Source organism: Streptopelia decaocto (assembly GCF_964273445.1).
Source record: "Streptopelia decaocto genome assembly, chromosome: 1".
Taxonomy (NCBI): domain Eukaryota; kingdom Metazoa; phylum Chordata; class Aves; order Columbiformes; family Columbidae; genus Streptopelia; species Streptopelia decaocto.
Window position 1 is genome coordinate 44393550 of NC_138663.1, and position 19299 is coordinate 44412848.

The 19299-nt window shown below is 40.8% G+C and overlaps 1 protein-coding gene across 16 annotated transcripts in view; it reads left to right on the forward strand.

Annotated features, from left to right (window-relative positions):
* ANKS1B (ankyrin repeat and sterile alpha motif domain containing 1B) overlaps positions 1–19299 on the forward strand; it is a gene marked incomplete at both ends in the record, with an annotated part of 433162 nt that overhangs the window by 386644 nt on the left and 27219 nt on the right. For 6 of the 16 annotated variants that reach the window (XM_082076094.1, XM_082076096.1, XM_082076097.1 and 3 more), the window contains 2 exons: positions 13147–13221; positions 18532–18660. In XM_082076094.1, the coding sequence (XP_081932220.1) occupies positions 13147–13221; positions 18532–18660 (204 nt within the window). Of the gene's footprint in view, positions 1–8703; positions 8782–13146; positions 13222–18531; positions 18661–19299 lie in introns of all 16 variants that reach the window. The other 10 variants (XM_082076095.1, XM_082076098.1, XM_082076089.1 and 7 more) reach the window with 3 other exon arrangements.

Genomic DNA, 19299 nt, shown 5'->3' on the forward strand with positions numbered 1-19299 from the left:
AGTGTGTAGCCACCGAATGAATGACTTCAGTGTCTTCCCTCTAACTTTCACCATGGAATATAGCAGTCAGCCTTTTAAGATTCCAAAGGGGAAAATGGATTCAGATGAAATCCATAAAACAGTGTTTTGTATTAGTCTCTGAACTCCAGCCAGTTTGGAGTCTTCCTCTGCTCTGCCCTCAAATTCTGCACTCCCAATGTGTGTAAAAGTCCCTTTGACTTTAATGGGAAAGTCAATGACTCCCTCTGGTGATCATTCTCGCGAAATTGGACTCACCCCATTAGGGGGCTTATAAGGGATTTCTTCAACCATGCTAGCCCAAAAATAGATTTTTAAATTTATTTTTTATGCAATATGTGCTTTGGTAAAATGAATGATATTTCCTTCTATTTTTTTCCTCAAAGCCGCCTTTGAAATTAAAGGTAAAATAATTGTTTCTGGAAAATGCAGGAGATTCAACTGATTCTTAACATGAGCCTTCTGCTCCATGTTTTTTTAATTTAGCAACTTCCTCCTTCCTTGCAGTTTGCAGGTTCCTTTGGCTATGTCAGATCAACAACAGGTTCTGAGCTGATATGGGTCCTGCTTTCCAACTAGAATACTTCTCATAAGCAGAATAATCTAGAGTGATTATTGGAATTGCTTTGAGGATGTTCATTGTTTTAACCCTTTCTTTGCTAGGCTGTTTGCATGCTGCTGTATGAATCTGCATGTTTATTGGATGCCATAATAGACAGATGTGCATAAAGATGCTGTGATTTTTTTTGAACGGGATTTAGGTGTGTCCTTCACAAGTATTTTTATGGCCTTGAAGAGAGAGGCCAACACGGTATTGAGAGATTATTTGTGGTATTGCTTTCATGAACCTGATTTTATTTCAGAAATGTCAGAATAAGGCTGTTTTTAGCCTCAGTTTAAAATCTGAAGATATTTTGAGAAAAAGGTGAGATGTGATGTTTCCACCTTTACTATGGCCTGTGTTTTCACGAAACTTTTACATGGGAGTCATCAAGCATGTTGATCTTCACAACAGGTATCAACCAGTGCTTGTTAAAACAGTGAGCACATTGGTTTAAATCTGTTTTCCTTTGATCTCCTAAATGGGTTTAAATAATTCTCTAAACCATAATCAAATCTACTTTTAAGTAATACACCATTTTGTTTCCTGGAGGAAGAGCTGATTTAGATTTACTTAATGTGGGTGGTTTTGTCTCAAAGCCAGCATGTACTTTCATTCACAGTTCCCTAGCAGACTGTTTGTGACCCAAGAGGGGAAAATCCTAATATAAACAATGAGTCTAACCAGTGTAGGTTCCCACTGGAATAGGTTTGATCATCCAGCTCTCCAGTTGGTCGCCAACTTTGAAAGTCTTTGATGTCTGGTTGGATAAATCACAACTACCAAAAAGGTAATACAGAAGAGACTGTGAGATGGTTTGTTTTCCAAAAAAAAGGGGAAAAAAGTCCAGAAAGGATTAAGTAGTCTGAGTCATCTGTGACTGTGGATGTTGAATTCTGAGCCTGCAAACTGTAGATTAATATGATCAAATTAATGTAGTTCAAAATAGCTTAGATTGCTCTTAAGATTGCCTAAACCTTTAAAATAGAACTGAAGTCACACAGGCAAAGCCTAGGGACTTTGGAACCAAGATCAATAGGAGGAGTCACACTGAAGGGATCGGGCTCTTCGTTCACCACTGAAATCATGGTGAAGGGGGGAAAAAATATATGCATTTGTGGGGAAGTGCATTGGAAGTTTAAAGAGAGCATAGATAAGTTCATTAAAACACACCAATTAAAAATGTCAGGTCTTTAGGATTCATAATTCTCCAGGCAGCAGAGAAGCTTTAGGTACTTGATGCAAGCATATCCCAGACTGCCAGCCCTGAGGCTGTTGCTGTTTATTGCTCCAGCTGGTGACATATGGTGCTTTTAGCCACTGTGGTCCATGAAGCCTCTCGCCGTGGTGGTCAGAGCTGGGAGCAGGGGCCAGGAGCATAGTCCTGCAGCCGGTGGGCAGGGAGGTGTGGGGAGGACCTCTGCCCACACAGCTCCTTGCAGAAGTCAAGCTGGGGGGGATGCAGGAGGGTCAGGCATCACCCCACGGGGCTAAACCTGCCATGCACCCCGAGATGGGAGAGCTCTGTCATTTTGGGAGGCGGTGGGCGGGCGCCTCTTTAAGGCTCTTGGGAATGCTCTGGGCTGTCTCTGCCTTCAGGAGAAAAAACAGGTAATGAGTCATATCAGGCTTCCTGGTCGGTTGAAGCGAGTTGTGGCCCGTATGGGTGACACTGCAGTGGGCTGTAATAGGAGGATATCTTAAACGGGGGATCTCAGACAGCTGGAAAAATTATTCACAGAGGCTCACAGGAGAAATTCTTTCCCAGAGATGCTGAACTCAGACTTCATTTTGAAAACCTTTCTGGGTTCTTTGGTCCCGTGGTCTGATGGCTCTTACTATTTTATTTGTGTTTTTTTCCTAAAATACAGGATAACTTAAATATAAGGTCATTGTAATGACTGGGCAGTAAGTTTGAATAAAACTGCCCCAGTTGTTGGGATGCTGCCTTGTAACATTATTTTGTGAGATATAATAATTCATTGCAGGATTAGGATTTACATGCAAGAGACAGTCATTTAAATGGAGTTAGTACCAAAGATCCTTTATATAGAGGAAAAAGGTAATGAAAACAAGAATTAGCGAAGGCAAGTTTATAGGAAAATTGTGAAATAATTTCTCTGCTTCCTGAAATAATATCTTCAGCTCAATAATATCTTCCAAATCCTTCACAGATAGTAATGTGTTCATATTTCCAGTGCACTGTGGGGCTATGTGGTTTAAAATTAAGTTTTTCATTTTACAGCTAAGAAAATGGAGGTATAGGGATATTGCAGGTTGGGTCAGATGACATGGAAAGTTTGAAGGAGCCAAAAATTGAACTCTTGTCTTATAGGACCCACTTTTAGTTTTTTAACTTTTAACCATAGTGTGACATTTTTTTTTTTATTTGCTTGTTTCCTGGTTGTTTTCCTGTCTCCTTCTCTGCTTTGGAAGGATTTAAAGATTACAGTGAATGAAGAGAAATATGCCCAGGAGAACACTGCTGCGTAAAATGAGATTATCTAAGAAGCAATGAAGAATGGTTTTTATGAATGGTTGAAATTACCAGTGAAATAGCAGAATTCTTTACTAGTGGATTTAAGAAGCATTAAAAAATGTATATAGTTGTCTAGATTAGTTCATTCTGTTGTTATTGCTAAGGTTTCTTGCTTCCTTTTTTTTAATAAGTATAAAATAGTGTATGTTGTGAGAATGATCAGCCAACCATTTTAAAGACAAGTGTGTAAAATCCAAACAAAATGCTATAAGGTTCATATTTTTAGATGCATTTTATTTTTAATATGGAAACATGCTGAGCTATGAAGACCTTCAATTTTACATCAAAAGAAAAATGCTTCACTGAATCAATTTTTGTTGCACGATATAGGTGTTAACTGACAGTTATTTTTTTAATTCAGATAGAGATATTAGTGCTGTATCTTGAACTGTAAATTTCAGCAAACTTTCATCTGCAAATCCTTCCAGTGTTGTTCATTTAGTGGACAAGTAAACTGGTAGAGACAGTATGAAAAATCTAAGTAATTTCTGTCTGAATAAAAAGATACCATTTTTTCAAGACCGTGACAGAAGCTAGTGTTTTGGAAATAAAGCCCTGGGATGTCGATCATACCTACATGCTGCTTCAGCATATGGAATTAATGAAGCCCCTTCTATATTTGGTATTAATGATCCAAACTAATGCCATAAATACTACACCAAGAAGGGGACGGATGTTCTTTCAAGATGGAGACAGATGTTCTTTCTTAATTTAATGTTTTTCGCACTCAGTCTGGTGAGCTGGAAGCTTTACATTGGAAAGATTGTATGAAGAATAGAATTGTATGAAAAATGGAGAAGATGAGGTAGTTTCTATTGTCAAATTCACTTCATTCTACGTGAAAGTCTTACTGTTCCAGAGTCAAGGTAGATTTTAATATCTAACATTTACATTTTAGAGCTTCTGGAAAAAAAATGAGTTTGGGGTGCTCTTCTGAAAGAGCCTCAGCTTTTGAGGGGGTGTGGGGAGGGAGCTGAAATGCAGATAGCTGTGCCTAATGTTCAAGGACCAAAGTCTTATAATCTTTATTGGTGACTTTTGCCCGGAAGTTTTTAACCTCTATGCAAGGCTAAATAGCTGGGGAGCACTTGTAGCTGGCAGCACCAGCAGAAGAGTCGTCAACCAGAAGAGGCTTGACTGCTCACCACGGTGGTGGGGCCAGAGCCGGGGCTGTAAAGCTGCACCTCCAGGAGCTGGACAGGGCAGCCACGTCCTTAGTGAACTGCTGGGAAGAGGAACCTCAGCTGGGAAGAACCTCAGTTCCCAGCAGGGAACCCAAATCCTGCGTTACTGGATTGAAATCAAATGAAAACTGACTGCCTGTCAATCAGAGAACACGGCCATCGCATGAAGGAGGGTGTCAGCTGTGTGAGAGAGAGGCACAGCTGTGTTAATAGTCTTTTCTCCTCAGAGAAAAATGTAAAACTATGGCTCTGCATGGGGCAGGAGGTGGAGGTGCACAGGACCTGGAGCAGGAGAGCTTTTCCTTCTTGCTCTGCTGCCAGCAAAGGGGACAACCTTTGCAAGAACACTGTGGCCCTGATCCAGATGTCACCCTTCTTGGAGTGTGCTGGCCATGGCACACGCCTTCTTGTGAAACCTCACTGGGTGCACTGAACTGGAGCCTGGTGTCACCCACTGCCTGCCTGCAAGAAGGACATTCCAAGATGGCTGGTGATTTTCTGGAAATCTTATGGTAAAGTGTTTTCAGGAGAAGCAAAAGAAATACACCAATGCAAAACACATATTCTAATAGGTATTATTTCTAGTTTCCACTTCTCTAGAAGAAATACTAATTTCAAGTTTCACTGTCCATCTCTGAAGGTCTGGTTTTTAAAGGAGGATCTGTGATTATTCCTGCCAGTAAGACAAGCTCTCCCCAGAGCTTTGGGAACATTCAGAAAAGTAACTTCTGTTGAGACAGCACAACTGCTCTCCCACAGTCCTAGAATGTTTGGAGTGACAATTACAAAAGGGGCCAGACAGCTCCATTCATCCGATTTTCATTTGTTTCTTTCAGCTCTTGTACCTTTAAGGATTGTCAGCCATGCCAAGAGCTATTTTTCTGGGATTTGATCCAAAATTCTCCTCATTTCTGGAGCTAAACTGAATTACAGTTAGCAAGTTACTGCTAAATAGTGTGCTTCAGAGGGAGAGGGGTTTGCTGCTGTTCCTCTCCTTCCTTTTGTGCCTTGTTGGTGCTGCAGTGCCAGGAGATGGGAGTGATTTCCCAGGGCTCAGCCCTGCAGCGAGACACAGAGGAAGAGGCAGTGGAGGAATAAGCTGAGGAAAGGTGGACAAGGAAGCAGAAGATCAGGAGTCACCAACAAATTTCTTGGACCAGCTCAGGGCTGGTCAGGCCACTGGGGGTCTGAACTACTTCCATATAGGAGTCAAAGACCAAAGGCTCCAGCTTCACTGCCCATGTTTACCACACAGTATATGTCCGAAGTCTGTCAGCTAGAGGAAACCAGGAAACACACTTTAAAACCTACTTAATATTTTGCATCGGATGACAAAACAATATGAATGACAGCATGGCAAAAGGGCAACGACAATAACTGCCTCTCCCATCCACAGGTGGGTGAGCCTGTTAATTTAAAAATACAGAAAACTGTCTTCTAAATATCCAAGTTCTAGGAGAATTCAGAATAAAACAACTTTTATTGAGGGGGAAAAAAAAGTCTGCGGAGGCATATTTTTTAAATACGTGCTCAACTCAGTGTTCAGTCCTAGAGAAAGTTCTCATTAGAACTTTTTGGAACTCTCCTCCAGTGACCTAGTAGGAAATAACTTGCTATAGGAGAAGCAGTAATGAGATAAGAGTAATCTCTAAAACAAGGTTCTGTGGGATCGCTATCTATGTCTTGTTCCTCCCACCATACCTTTATCTGGTTTGATGAACGCTGCACAGAAGATACCGTGTTAGGCTATGTTACATTCACCTATCCAGAGCCATGCCCTGGCATTTTCTAGACCTGTGTTTGTTGTTGTTACTCCTTCTTGGATTCCCTCAGCATGCCTCCATCCTCCATGAAGTGCAGTGGCTAAAACTAGACGACACCTCATATGAGACCTCGCTGGTGGCTGCCCTGTGTGGCACAGAAGTTCCTTCCCATGGTTTACAATATTTAGGAGAGGGAAATTGAGCTAAGGGCCACCAGGATGGTGAGGGGCTGGAGCACTTGCCCTCTGAGGAGAAGCTGGGGGACCAGGATGTGCTGGAGAAGAGGCTGCTTTGCGTACAAAAACTGAAAAGAAGGGAGGCACTGACTGGATGCCAAGAAAAACTTACTTCCTCTCCCTGAGGACAGGCAAGCATGGAGACAGGTTGCTCACAGAGGCTGTCCAGTCTGTGTCCTTGGAGGTTTTCAAGACCTGACTGGATGAAGCCCTAAGCAACTTGGTCTCATCTCACAGCTACTCCTGCTGTGAGCTGGGCTTGGAATGGAAACTTCCTGACCTACCTTCTAACCTGAATTATCCTGTGATTTATTTGCTTGTTCATTTGCAAGACCACTGTGTTTAATTTGAAATACACTAAAACTTCTAGATCCTTTTCTGTCCTCTTCCCACCTCCCTGTTAAATTGCTCTGATAATTTATTTGCTGGTTTGTTTGTGTATTTAATCTTGCATTCCCAAGGAATTCTCTTGTCTTACTGCACTTCATCTGTCTGATTTCTGTACTTCATCAAATCTGTTTTCAGTTCTTATCCTGTTCTAGAAAGTCCCTCACTTCTGAATTCTTCTTAAAGACCCTGAGCGCTCCTCCAAGCCAACACATGGTGCAGGTCCTTGCAGATTGCCTTGGCATGGTCCAGTCCAGTTTTGCTTAAATAGTGATAATTATTATCTAAATGTGCATTTCAACTTCTTGTGCAACCACTGCATTTTGATTCAGGCTAGTTGGTGTATGAGGCACATCATGTGTCACCATATCAGGAGTCACACGGTATCCAATTCCTGCAATGTTTCTTCTTGCTGCTGATGATTAAGTTGGCCAGTTTTCCAAGAAAGGAAGAAAGTTTGATCTGAGATAGTTAATACTGAACAATGTCATTATAAACATCTTGAATTCTTCTTGGCCATAGGAGCTCTGTCGGGTAACACATGGCAGGCAAGATCATGCTTTTGCTTTGTTATCATCAATAATGTATACAAATGGTGTGAATTTTGGGGTTGTCATAAGCAGAGACAGGAATTGGACTCGATCCTTGTGGGTCCCTTCCAACTCAGGACATTCTATGTTTCTATGTTTCTACATAGCTATAGATATGCACACATACATTCCTATATGCCTTTGTGTTTATTTCAGGCTACCCAGGAGCAAAGTCAGAAGGTGTCATAGACCACAAGGGCCAGGGGATGGCGACTGGATTTTTGAAAAATTTTTCTAGTAACTTGCTGTTCCCTGCAGTTAGGCTGGCTGTAACCTTCTGAATCTTCCTTTTCTCCCATCTTAAATATTTTTTAGCCCTTCTTTGGTCCTTTCGGTATCTTCTATGACTTTCTGAGGATAATCACTCCTGGATTAGGTAAATCTTCGACATCTCTTGAAGTGGATCTCTACCGAATATTGTTTCTTATGTGAATATGTTTTCTTAATCACAAGCAAGTTAAGTTAAATAAACAGAAGTGAAAATGTCCTTAAAAAATTATTTTAAAAGACAGTCCTAAAGTGATCATCAGAGTTGTGTCCCATGGTGAATAGATGGGGAAATCTTTTATGCATGGGCATCTACAGCTATTACAAAACTGGTATAATGATAGCAGAGTCTTGTTACGATGTAACTCTTATGCATTTATCTTTTGGGAAGAAAAGTTAAGCACGTTAGATACTCATCAGGCAATATCTGATGCCATTTTTTTGTCTCTACCACATTACTTAGGAAATGTTCTTTGTCAAACTATCTTCTTCACAGAACCTCTGTGTCAGTGGTATTAAGTATCCAAATGTATTTGTGTTTATTATGGTGGAAGTGCATACACAGATTTAATTATTTTCCTTCTTTTTAAAGGGCATATGTTTTAGGAGCTGAAAATCATGAGTGCTTGAAGCCTAATCCATATTCTCCCTCCTACTCCTTATTTTTTGGCCTCAGATACCCACTTAACCTTTTTCCTTTCCTTGGTTCATTCCTCTTCAGCACAGGGATGTGCAACTTTAAGTATTTCTCCTGGGGATTTCATAATTCATTAAAAAAATTCAGCACTTTGAAGACATAAAATATGTATATTGTAAATGCTAAATATTTTTACAGTGATGCAAGGAAAAGGTTGGTTTCTGAATTTTAATTCATTACCTTCCGTAAAATTAATGTTCCTTCTGTACTGCATTTCAGTACCTTAGTCATTCAAACATTAATGACTGCAGAACTGGGTAATGAGTTTTGTACTGCTGCTCTTCTGACTGGGCATTCATACAGTTATGGGAAGCTTTTGGCCTCTTACGGTCTGCTTGATTTATTATTGACTTAATCAAGTCACCTGTGCTTAAAAATGATTTAGCTTAAGCTTGTATCCTCCAACCTTTTAATCCTGGAGGTAGGTTGGTGTGATGGGGACATTTCACTTAAATCATCCTTGGAGAAGAGACCTGGACCCAGAACTTCTCTGTCACAGCTGAGTGCTCCAGACATCTGTTTTTAGACACTCCTCTTTCTCCAAAGAGTTAAAATTTAATAAGGAGGGCTTCCCTTCATTTATAAAAGGGATTGAATCATAGAATGGTTTGGGATGGAAAGAACCTTAAAGATCATCTAGTTCCAACTGCCCTGCCATGGACAGGGACACCTTCCACTAAACCAGGTTGCTCAAAGCCCCATCCAGCCTGACCTTCAACACTTCCAGGGATGGGGCATTCACAGCTTCTCTGGGTGACCTGTTCCAGTGCCTCACCAGCCTCATGGTGAAAAATTTCTTACTTATAGCTAATAGAAATCTACCATCTTTGAGTATAAAGCCATTAACCCATGTCCTGTCACTACATGTCCTTGTAAAAAGTTTCTCTCCAGCTTTCTTCACCCTTTAGGTGCTGGAAATTGGCTATAAGGTCTCCCCAGAGCCTTCTCTTCTCCAGGCTGAACAACCCCAACTCTCTCATCCTGACCTCATAGTTGAGGTGCTCCCACCCCCTGATCTTCTTCGTGACCTCCTTTGGACTCACTCCAGCAGGTCCATGTCCTTCTTATGCTGGGGACCCCAGAGCAGAGTAGAGGATCAGAATCACTTCCCTCAACCTGCCGGTCATGCTTCTTTTGATGCTGCCTAGGATACAGTTAGATTTCTGGGCTGCAAGCACACATTGCCAGGTCACGTTGAGCTTCTCATAAACTAACACCCCTTAGTCCTTCTCCTCAGAGCTGCTTTCAGTCCATTCTCTGCCCACCCTGTATTTCTACTTGGGAACGCCCCAACCCATACAACCCATATGCAGGACCTGGCACTTGGTCTTGTTGAACTTCATAAGGTTTGCACATGCCCACCTCTCAAGCCTGCCAAGGTTCCTCTGGATGGTGGCATCCCTTCCCTCCAGTCTGTCTACCACACCACACAACTTGGCGTCATCAGCAAACTTGCTGAGAGTGCACTCAATCCCCCTGTCCATGTCACCAACAAAGATGTTAAACAGCACTAGTCCCAAGGAACCAGTTGTCACTGGTCTCCACCTGGACATCAAGCTGTTGACTGCAAGTCTTTGAGTGCCACCATCCAGCCAATTCCGTGAAATTGGTGTCGCTCCAATTTAGAGACAAGGATGTCATGCAGTACAGTGTCAAATGCTTTGCACAAGTCCAGGTAGATGATGTTAGTTGCTCTTCCCTTGTCCACCAACACTGTAACCCCATCATAGAAGGCCACCAAATTTGACAGGCACAGTTTGCCCTTAGAGAAGCTATGTTGGCTGTCACCAATCACCTTATTTGTCATGTGCCTTAGTGTAGTTTCCCAGAGGATCTGCTCCATGATCTTGCCAGGCACAGAGATGAGACTGACGGGTCTGTAGTTTCCTGGGTCATCCTTTTTTCCCTTTTTAAAAATGAGCGTTATGTTTCTCCTTTTCTAGTCAGTGGGAACTTCACTGAACTGACACAACTTCTCAAATATGATCAGTAGTGCCTTAGCAACTTCATCCACCAGTTCCCTCGGGACCCACAGAGTCATCTCATCAGGTCCCATGGACTTCAGGTTCCTCAGATGGTCTCAAACCTGATCTTCTTCTACAGTGGGTGGTTCTCCATTCTCCCAGTCTTGCATTTGACTTCTGTGACTTGAGCAGCGTGGCTAGAGCACTTACCAGTGAAGACTGAGGCAAGAAAAGTAATTGAATACCTCAACCTTCTCCATATCCTGGGTAACCAGGTCTCCTGTTTCCTTCTGGAGAGGACCCATTTTTTTTCTAGTCTTCCTTTTATCGCTGGCTTTTATATTGAAGCTTTTTTTGTTGCCCTTGATGTCCCTGGCCAGATTTAAGTATATCAGGGCTTTAGCTTTCCTAACCTGCTCCCTGGCTGTTCAGACAATTTTTCTGTATTCCTCCCAGGCTGCCTGTCCTTGCTTTCGCCCTCTGTGGACAGCCTATCTTCTGTAGCTTTAACCTGTGAAAGAGGAAGGTGAAATACGTAGGTGTGAATTCCTCAGAGAAAGGCATCACGTTGAGAGCTCCTAACTCATGGGGTGAGGGTGCTAACCTGTGAGTTTAGGTTTGGGAGAAGATGGGCTGAGGAGGGAGGAGCAAGGTGGGTACCATCAACACATGTAAGAAATTATTAAATCCCTGCCCTTTTTAAAAATTGCGCAACTTAAAGATTGCAGACATGCTGCAGTGTAGCATTACCTGTTCCTGACTAGCACGAAAGCAGCTGATAGATGTATCTGGTGTATGTATACATTGAGGTGCTGCAGCGTGGTGGGCCACCATCACAGCATCGCTGTTTCATCGCAGCAGCTCTGCTTGCGCTGCCTCTGCAGTGCTGGGACAGACACTGGCTCCCAGATGATCCAGCCAGGGTACCACACCACTCCGTAAAGGCAAGTCCTCAGGAGGGGCAGGATTTAAGGGTGCTCCTGTTTCTCCAGAATATCAAGACGGTAAGAACTGGTTGTATGATATGACAGCATCATGGCAATCTCACGCCTGCGCTGGGGAGAAATAAAATGTCTGCTGGCATACGGTATGGTGCTGCCTTACCTTACTTCTTTCAGGACCCCAGCGAGTGTCAAAATAGTGCTACAGTATGTTTTCTTGATTACCAGATGATTGGGAATGCTGTACCTGGCTTGGAAATGCTTTCTTTTTTCTCTTGAAAACTGGAGGCACAGCCTCCTGCCATGAATTCCCATTCAGGCATCCCACCCCAAGGCAAACAAATTTAGGCATCACAGTGATGGGCATGGCAAGAAAGCATCCAGAAGGCAATTTGATTGAAATACAGGAAAAAAAAAATCATTAGTGCCAACTAATGCAATGTCCTAATAATGGCACAGCAGAGGTATCTGGAGCAGTGGTTGCTACTGGCCTGGCAGTGAGAGTACATGTTTGTCACATGGAGAGGGACTATTTTGTAGCAAGTTGCAGAGGATGAGGTAGAAGACTCTGAACTAAAATCAAAGTTTTTATTAGCTAGAGCTATCAAAATGTGCAGCCCTGCATATCATGAAGGAGAAGAAAATAACTTTGAAAACATGATGGGGAAGAAGAAATGAACCAGATATGGGGAAGCTTAAGAATTACTGAAGCTGGGGGAAGGGATGCACATGCATGCATTTCAGATCAAGAAGGAAATAAGGGACAATTAACAAAATTAGGCAGCCACCAGCCTGTCTGGCAGTGTTCAGTAGTCAGTCCAGAGGACGCCAGCCTACCCTGACAGTAACTGGAAGTGATAACCTAGTCTGTCAGCAGCCAGGTTTCAGGCTACAAAAGGTAAGAGCAAAAGCCATATTTCTAAGAAGAGTTGCACTTCCTTGGGTTGTTTTGAGCATCAGTGCTAAATTCCTGTTGCTGCTGACAAGAACGAGCAATGCACATTCTTGCTACTGTTAAATTACTGATCTATTAATTGCTACCTATTCTGGATGCTGCAGTTGCATTTTTCATGCGTATTTATTGCCTTTTGTTGCTGCCTGCTGAAGATACTGTGGGCAGATCCTACGTCTGATGCTTTGTTTTAGTTGCCTGGCTACTGTAAAATGTTATCTTAGCTTTTGCTGAGGTGTCACAGATGCTTTCTTGATGAGTGTCCAAACAAGGAAATATGTAAAAGATGCTGGTGAATGCTGTGCTTGCCTGGCTCTATTGCTTTTGCTAGAGATGCTACAGTAAGCTTACTTTGCTTTGCTACTACAGACTGTCTATACAGTAACGTAGAAGGTAGACTGAAACCTTTCATTTACACAGTGGGGTCATGGTCCATACCAAAGGTAATATCTGTATCTTTGTATGCAAAGGAACTGTTGTTGGAAGGAGATGGTGGGCAACTGCTTCACTTAATTGTAATGTGTTCTTTTATGGTAATTGTTACAAAAAACTTATTTTCCCTGTTGACTGTATTGCCAGATTTTTCTCTTCCTCTCTCACTGTGAAAGTCTCCAACAGAGAGAGATTCAAATCTCAAAACTTAATTGGGATGTTGACTTCCAGCTTCTTCCCTGCCAAAAACTGAAAGTAACCAATATTTCTTCTGCTCTCTGCATTTACTGTTTATGCCTGCATAACTTTATCTCTTTACATCACCAGCACTTCTGACTAAATTGTTTACTTGTACTCACAGTTTGAAACCTCTTCTAAAGTCTCTGAATAAGCTATGTTTCCTTCCAGTCAATCCAAAAATATTTTGTCAGCAAATAAATAAAAAATTACTCTTAGCAGCTGTTTTAGTTCCTTCTCTAATGTTGTTGCAAACCTTTTCTTAATTATTCTTGCCTTTTGGCAGTTGCGGTGCATTAATATTTACAAGATGAGATGTAGTTTTCTGTTTATATTAGCAGTCCTCTGTCTGTGAGATCTGGACCAACCAGAATGCAGGATATCCTTTCTCATCGATTCATCAGGTTCATAATGTAAGATACAGCGATAAATGGCTCTGTTGTCACTCTATGGATGTACAGTCTGTTGCCGTGGTGTTATCTACGGATGTCACGTCGCTCAAATGACAGAAAAGAGTTCATAACTTGTCCAGCGCTCTATTGGGATTATGTGTGCGCCCATTCGTCTATCGTGGCGTGTGGTTGGCATCTGTTGGCTGTATGGTGTACATACAGGCTGTATGGTGTACATACAGGATGTGGTGGGGTTGCCAGCAGCAGCCTCACTCGGTGGGGGCTTTGACTTCTGTACCTGATGTTTTTCTGTTTGCTCACTTTTCCAAAGCGAGAAACCGTGTAAACAGCTCGGTTTGCACAGTTTCACCCCCACGATGTGTTGTGCTGCCCTTTCTGTGTTAATCTATCGGCTTTGCCCAGCTGAGGGACACACCGTGATTGCAGAGGTGCTTTTGGGGAATTATAGGTAACGGTGGTGGTGCTCTGAATTTTCATCACTTGTGTGGCAGAGGCACATGTGCTGTGAGCGTGAGAGCAAACCTGGCAATCTGTGTTGCAGCGTGGTGAGGACAACAGCCAGTCACTCAGCACAGCACTTCAGAGGATCTGCAGACTCCTCCTTATTTCTGTCATACAGCTGCCTCCTGGGTGCTTTGCTGCCAGAGGGGGCTGTTTTGGCTACCGAGCTTTAGAAGCTTTAAAAATGTAACTACGCCACAAACCTGTTTCCGTTATTTCAAAAAACAAAGATAGAGGGAGTTAAAAAAATTTCTCTCTAGGAATTAAAACACAAGCAAATAATGAGGATTTGGCTGGTCCAGAGAACATTTAAAATTCTTACAGGGAGAAAATTATTAATTTTTCAGCCAGAAGCGTTGAATGTGTGTTCCAGTTTATTGTAGTCATGGTGACTAATGCGTGTTACCATAACCAGGCATGAGGCTTTAACAGGTGAAAAGTTATAAGATGTGGTCCTTGTTAAAAATGCATACATTCAACTCAGGTCTATTTTTTTGTGTGTGTGTGTGACATGGAGGGGTTTTAACTCATTTTTATAAACAAATGAGGCAGGTGTTAGAAGTTGTATTGAGGTCACTTCTTACCTGTGACTGCCTTTGCATCCAGGTGCCTTTAATGTGAGTCAAATACAGTTCCCAGAGAATGGGATGAGATAGAAAAATGTGCAACAATTGTAAAAAAATTACCTAATCACAGTAATCTGCTTCCATAGCTCATTTGACATCAAGCATCTAACCCTTTCTAGAGCACTCAGAAGTTCACATTTCCCCATTTTCAGGGTTAGGAAGGACCGTGAGAGCATGAGATATTGGTCTTCAAGGCTATGACCTTTGTGGTTAAAAGTTGTTACTGTAAAAGGATCAGATCTTCACCACCATGGCACCTGACTTGAGACTGTTTTGTAACACAAATTCTTTATCTGCAAAATGCAGAGTAAAAAAGAAAAATCTTCTTTCTCAAGGTGACTGAGCCCAGAGAGAGGAAAGGCACTGGTTAAAGGCATGGGGAGGTTAGAATACTAAGATGCAGGCAGTACAGCAAAAAAACACGTGATAAATTGCACAGATGTCTGATGAGCTGTAAAGTTAAATGAGGAATAAATTATCTCTTGCCTTTCTACTTCATCAGAGAGATAAAAATCTCCATACGTATATTGTGTCATAAAAAATACATAAGCTTAAATGTTTGATTATTTCTTATAATTGCAAATTAAATATTCAAACCAGAAAATCGTTATCCTATCATATCTATTTTTAAAAATGAAATCAAACATCATAGTTGGTCCTGCACGGCAATTTACGAACATTTCTGTACTGCTTGAAAGTGTTTTAGGTGATTATGAAGGTCCTGAATGTCTATACATCACCCATGAGTTGTTTCACACCAACTCCTCAGATTTAGAACTACTAGTAGTTCATGTTTTTCTACCCCAGACTTGAGACTTGTCATTTCAATTATTCTGCAGGTCAAAGATGTTCCTACTTTGTATTTTACCTGAAGTTAATTGCCATCATCACATCCTAAATATCTGAATTTCAGTATATGGCTAGACTCAGTCAGCTGAGGAGCTTCTTTTCTTCTTGTAGAGGATTTTAAGCCTAGATTTATGGAAGTATTTAGCTATATAAATCTTGTTTAAAAGCTTTTTTCCCATTTAATTAAAAAAAAAAAAAAGGGAAATTACAAAGGGAATATGTAATAGGAGTTAAACTTCTAAACATCTTCATGGATCTGGGCTTTGGAGACTACCCTGTTATAACTCAGTCTAAATAGGTAATGAATACTAGCAATAGTGTGGTTTAAAATTCTAAGGAGTTTGGTAAGAAAGAAAAGGAAAGGAGACCTAAAGCCACTTCTGCTGAATATCAAAAAAACACTTATGATACAGTTACAAAAGAAAATTTTATGACTATGTTTAACATGTCGTCTTCATCCATCATCATAATTGATACTTACGATGTTTATTTTAATGCAGCTTTTCTTAATAGCTGCTCCCTCTACAAGAGAGGCTGAAATATATGAAAGAAACAGCAGAAATCCTGTATCTCTGTGTTCCCTTAACCTCCGCTGTATTGCATGTTAGATCGTCCTAGAGACACGTACAGCAATCTTATCAAGTCTGTTTTGTCTCATTTAAAAGGATCAGGTATTAGGATGATTGTATATATTTATAGACCAATAAATGGATACAAACGAATGGTCTCCATGCAGTCCCTCTGTAAGTGTCTCATACACTAGTTTTATTAGCCTACTTGAAGATTATTTCTGAATTCCTTGAGATTATTGCTTCCTAGCTTCTTTATAGTATTGCACCAATAGGAGAGGGAATAACTGTTCCTCGATACCGCCCTTCATTTACAGACAGAAACAATGCAGTTCTTCGTGCTTTTAATATATTTCATGCAAAAGGGAGTCAGACTGTAAAACTATGTACTCATTTTACTCCTTATGTACCTTGTTTAAATTGTCAGTACTGTCTATTTTCTGCGTGTGAGGAAAGTCAGCTGCAGACCAGGGCAACAGAAGGGTTTGAAGCACTACCTGGGGTCGCTCATTCCATAAAAATTTTGGTCCTACCTCGTGGCCATCCCCGTGCTTCCTCAGAGGAAAGACCAGTGGTCAAAAGATGTACTTTTATAGCTTCTGTGTCCTGAATTTAATCCTGTTCCATCACAGTAACATTTTGATAAATGGATAGGATGTACCTCCTGAGATCTGCTTCCTTACACAGAGCATGCAGGTGTCTTTATTAGGGGGGAAAAAAAAAAAAGTCTGTTTTAAGTGGTCTATTACCTATGCCCTTCAACAGTTCAGAAAAGACAGTTGAGCACACTGTGAGAATTTGTGATGGGTGAAATCCATCTTTTCTTGTAGTCAAATACAAGCTGCACTAATAAGGATGCAGATCCTTGTCCCTTGTAACATGATTGAAACCTCATTTTATAAAGAGAACTGCTTCTTAAAGAAATCAAATTCCCACTTCAGATTAAACATGACAGGTTCTTCCACATTAGTGGTCAGAAAGATTCATTTATGTGGATATGGAATGCCAAAAATTGGAGCAATTGTTCCTGCTGCTTTCCCTTCAAAATTTGAGGTCAAACTCCTATCCATAGCATATAGGCAACTTAACTAGGCAAAATAGAAATTACAATACTGGATAATTTGTAGATGTGCTAATAGTGCCAAGATTAGCTAGGTTAGACTTGTTTTATGATGTTCACTTGCTTGAAGTTACCATATCGGCAGGGTAATGTTGATGTTTCCAGATTTATCTCTTGCTTTTCATTGCAGAGTTGTGTGTGTGTCATTTCATTATTTTGTGACACATGAAAATGATGTACTTGTTTTGTTTACTCTGTCCTGATTTAATTAGTAGGATGTGATAGTTTGCCAGACTTTTGAATGTCTTCGATAAGAATTTTTTCAAGTGGTTTTTGATGCTTAGTTTCTTTGTGCTTTGAAAGTCTTAACTTGTAGCCATATTCTGTGAAATGCTGATGACAATTCCTTGCCAGCTTCAACACATATTTTAGCAATATGACATGCTTAGAAAATACACAGAGGTAAGTGCAGGTAAAGAAAGAAGTAGCATAATCCAAATTGAAATCATACAGCAGCATAATCCAAATTGAAATCATACAGGAGAGGGCAAAATAGTTTGAGAGAGAATAAGCAGGGGAAGAAAGAGAATTGGGAAGGAGAAATCTGATCTTCAAAAGAGTGGGCAGGAGTGGGGAATCCAGAGATACACCAGACCAGACAGGATAGGGGAGAAGTGGGCCTGGTGACAGGGAAGAGGCTCAGGAAGAGAACTCCATCCATGGGTCATTTTCAGTTAAAGTAAGTTGATGCTGATTTGGCAGCATCCCTCATGTTGAGGACATTGGCAGCATGGACGCATGTGAACCACAAGAAAGGGAGATCACAGTTAAAAATCAATAAACTCAATCATTTTTTTTTTTGGCCTACAAGGTGGAAGGTCATTCCAGGTCCAGTAAAGCCATGTTTGAAAATAGTCAATGGCAGGTGAGACTCAGACCAGCACTGCCACGCTGGGGACATTCCTGTACGGATGCCTGTATTGGCTCTTTTTGGAAGGGAGAAGAGTGTCCTGTGAAGGGACTTGGCAGCAAACCACAGTCCTACCCATGTTCTCTGCGGGCTTTGAGGAAAGAGAGGAGATGACAGTTCAGGAAAGCAATCACCTATATCAATGAGAATGATGAATGTGGAAGGGTAATGTTAGGAACTCTACAATGAGACATCAAGAGAAGGTGATCAAAGTAAATATTCCTAAAGAGATTAAAGAATGCCCCATATATTTGGAGAATGTATGATAAGCCTTAAGATCAAAGCACAGTCTCAGTTATTTAGCCATTTAGGAAAGTTAGTTATAGGTTATATGTGCTGGATAATGGAAAACTCATTAACTGTGAAGAAAAGCTTGTAAAACACATAGCAGAATTGCTGAATGGCATTTTTGTGCACCTCATGATTTTTTTTCAAGTACTCTCATCCTCATAGATCTATTGTAAACAGTTATTTTTAAGAAACATTTCCAGCGCTTAATCATTTTATTCTCAAAGCAAATAGATTTAATTAAAGCCTCATTAAACATTCTAGTAGATGGCTTTGGATTATAAATTAAATCATGAAAAATGTTGTAGGAGTTATATTCCCTTATTATAGACACGGCTCTATGTGTAGAAAAATAAATTATTGTTAATTGAGCACAACAATGGGAGGCTACTTTATAGTGAATTTGCCAGCAAGTTCTCTTATATCTTGAACAACTGTGATTTTCAGACAGGAGACTGGGGAGAGCCTTCAATTACTTTGCGACCTCCAAATGAAGCCACAGCATCAACACCTGTACAATATTGGCAACATCATCCAGAGAAACTCATCTTCCAGTCGTGTGATTATAAAGCATTTGTAAGTGTTGATAAATTTAGTGTATTGATTTGGGGTGAGATATATTCATCTTAGATTTTGATAGACTGTTTTTTCATTTATATTTTTTTCAGTCACATTTAATGAAGCTACTTCCTCTGAAATACTGTAATTGTAATAAATGAGAAACAAGGATGCACAGGACTTTTTGCTATTAATTTTCTGAGATATTGCAGTGAAAGTAGCAATAGTGTTAGAGAAAAGACACTATGAATAAGTGGCTAAGTGTTGTAAAAGTGATAGTGAGAGCAAATGCTTCCACTTCTCATCTGTCACAAAAGCCTGTCTAGTACATATGGAAAAAAAAATAATAATATGGGATCCTCATACTTGCCTTAATGCTGCATGCACAGTAGTTAAAGTATTGCCGTGCCTGAATTTTATATGCTTGTTTTTGGGGAAAGGAGCTAGGAAAGATGGTCAGGGTCCTGAAGCAGTGTTTTCCATCCATGGGGCAACAGCACATTCAGACCTCTCACAAAATTTATGACTACTTGGAGTACCAGTAACATTAAGTTCCTTCAGGGCAGGGTGTATTTATTTCTACCTCCCAATAGCTGTAACCGATTCCCACTTCACGTCTTTGGAGAAATGGAGTTTCCCTCTACATCTAAAGACGTT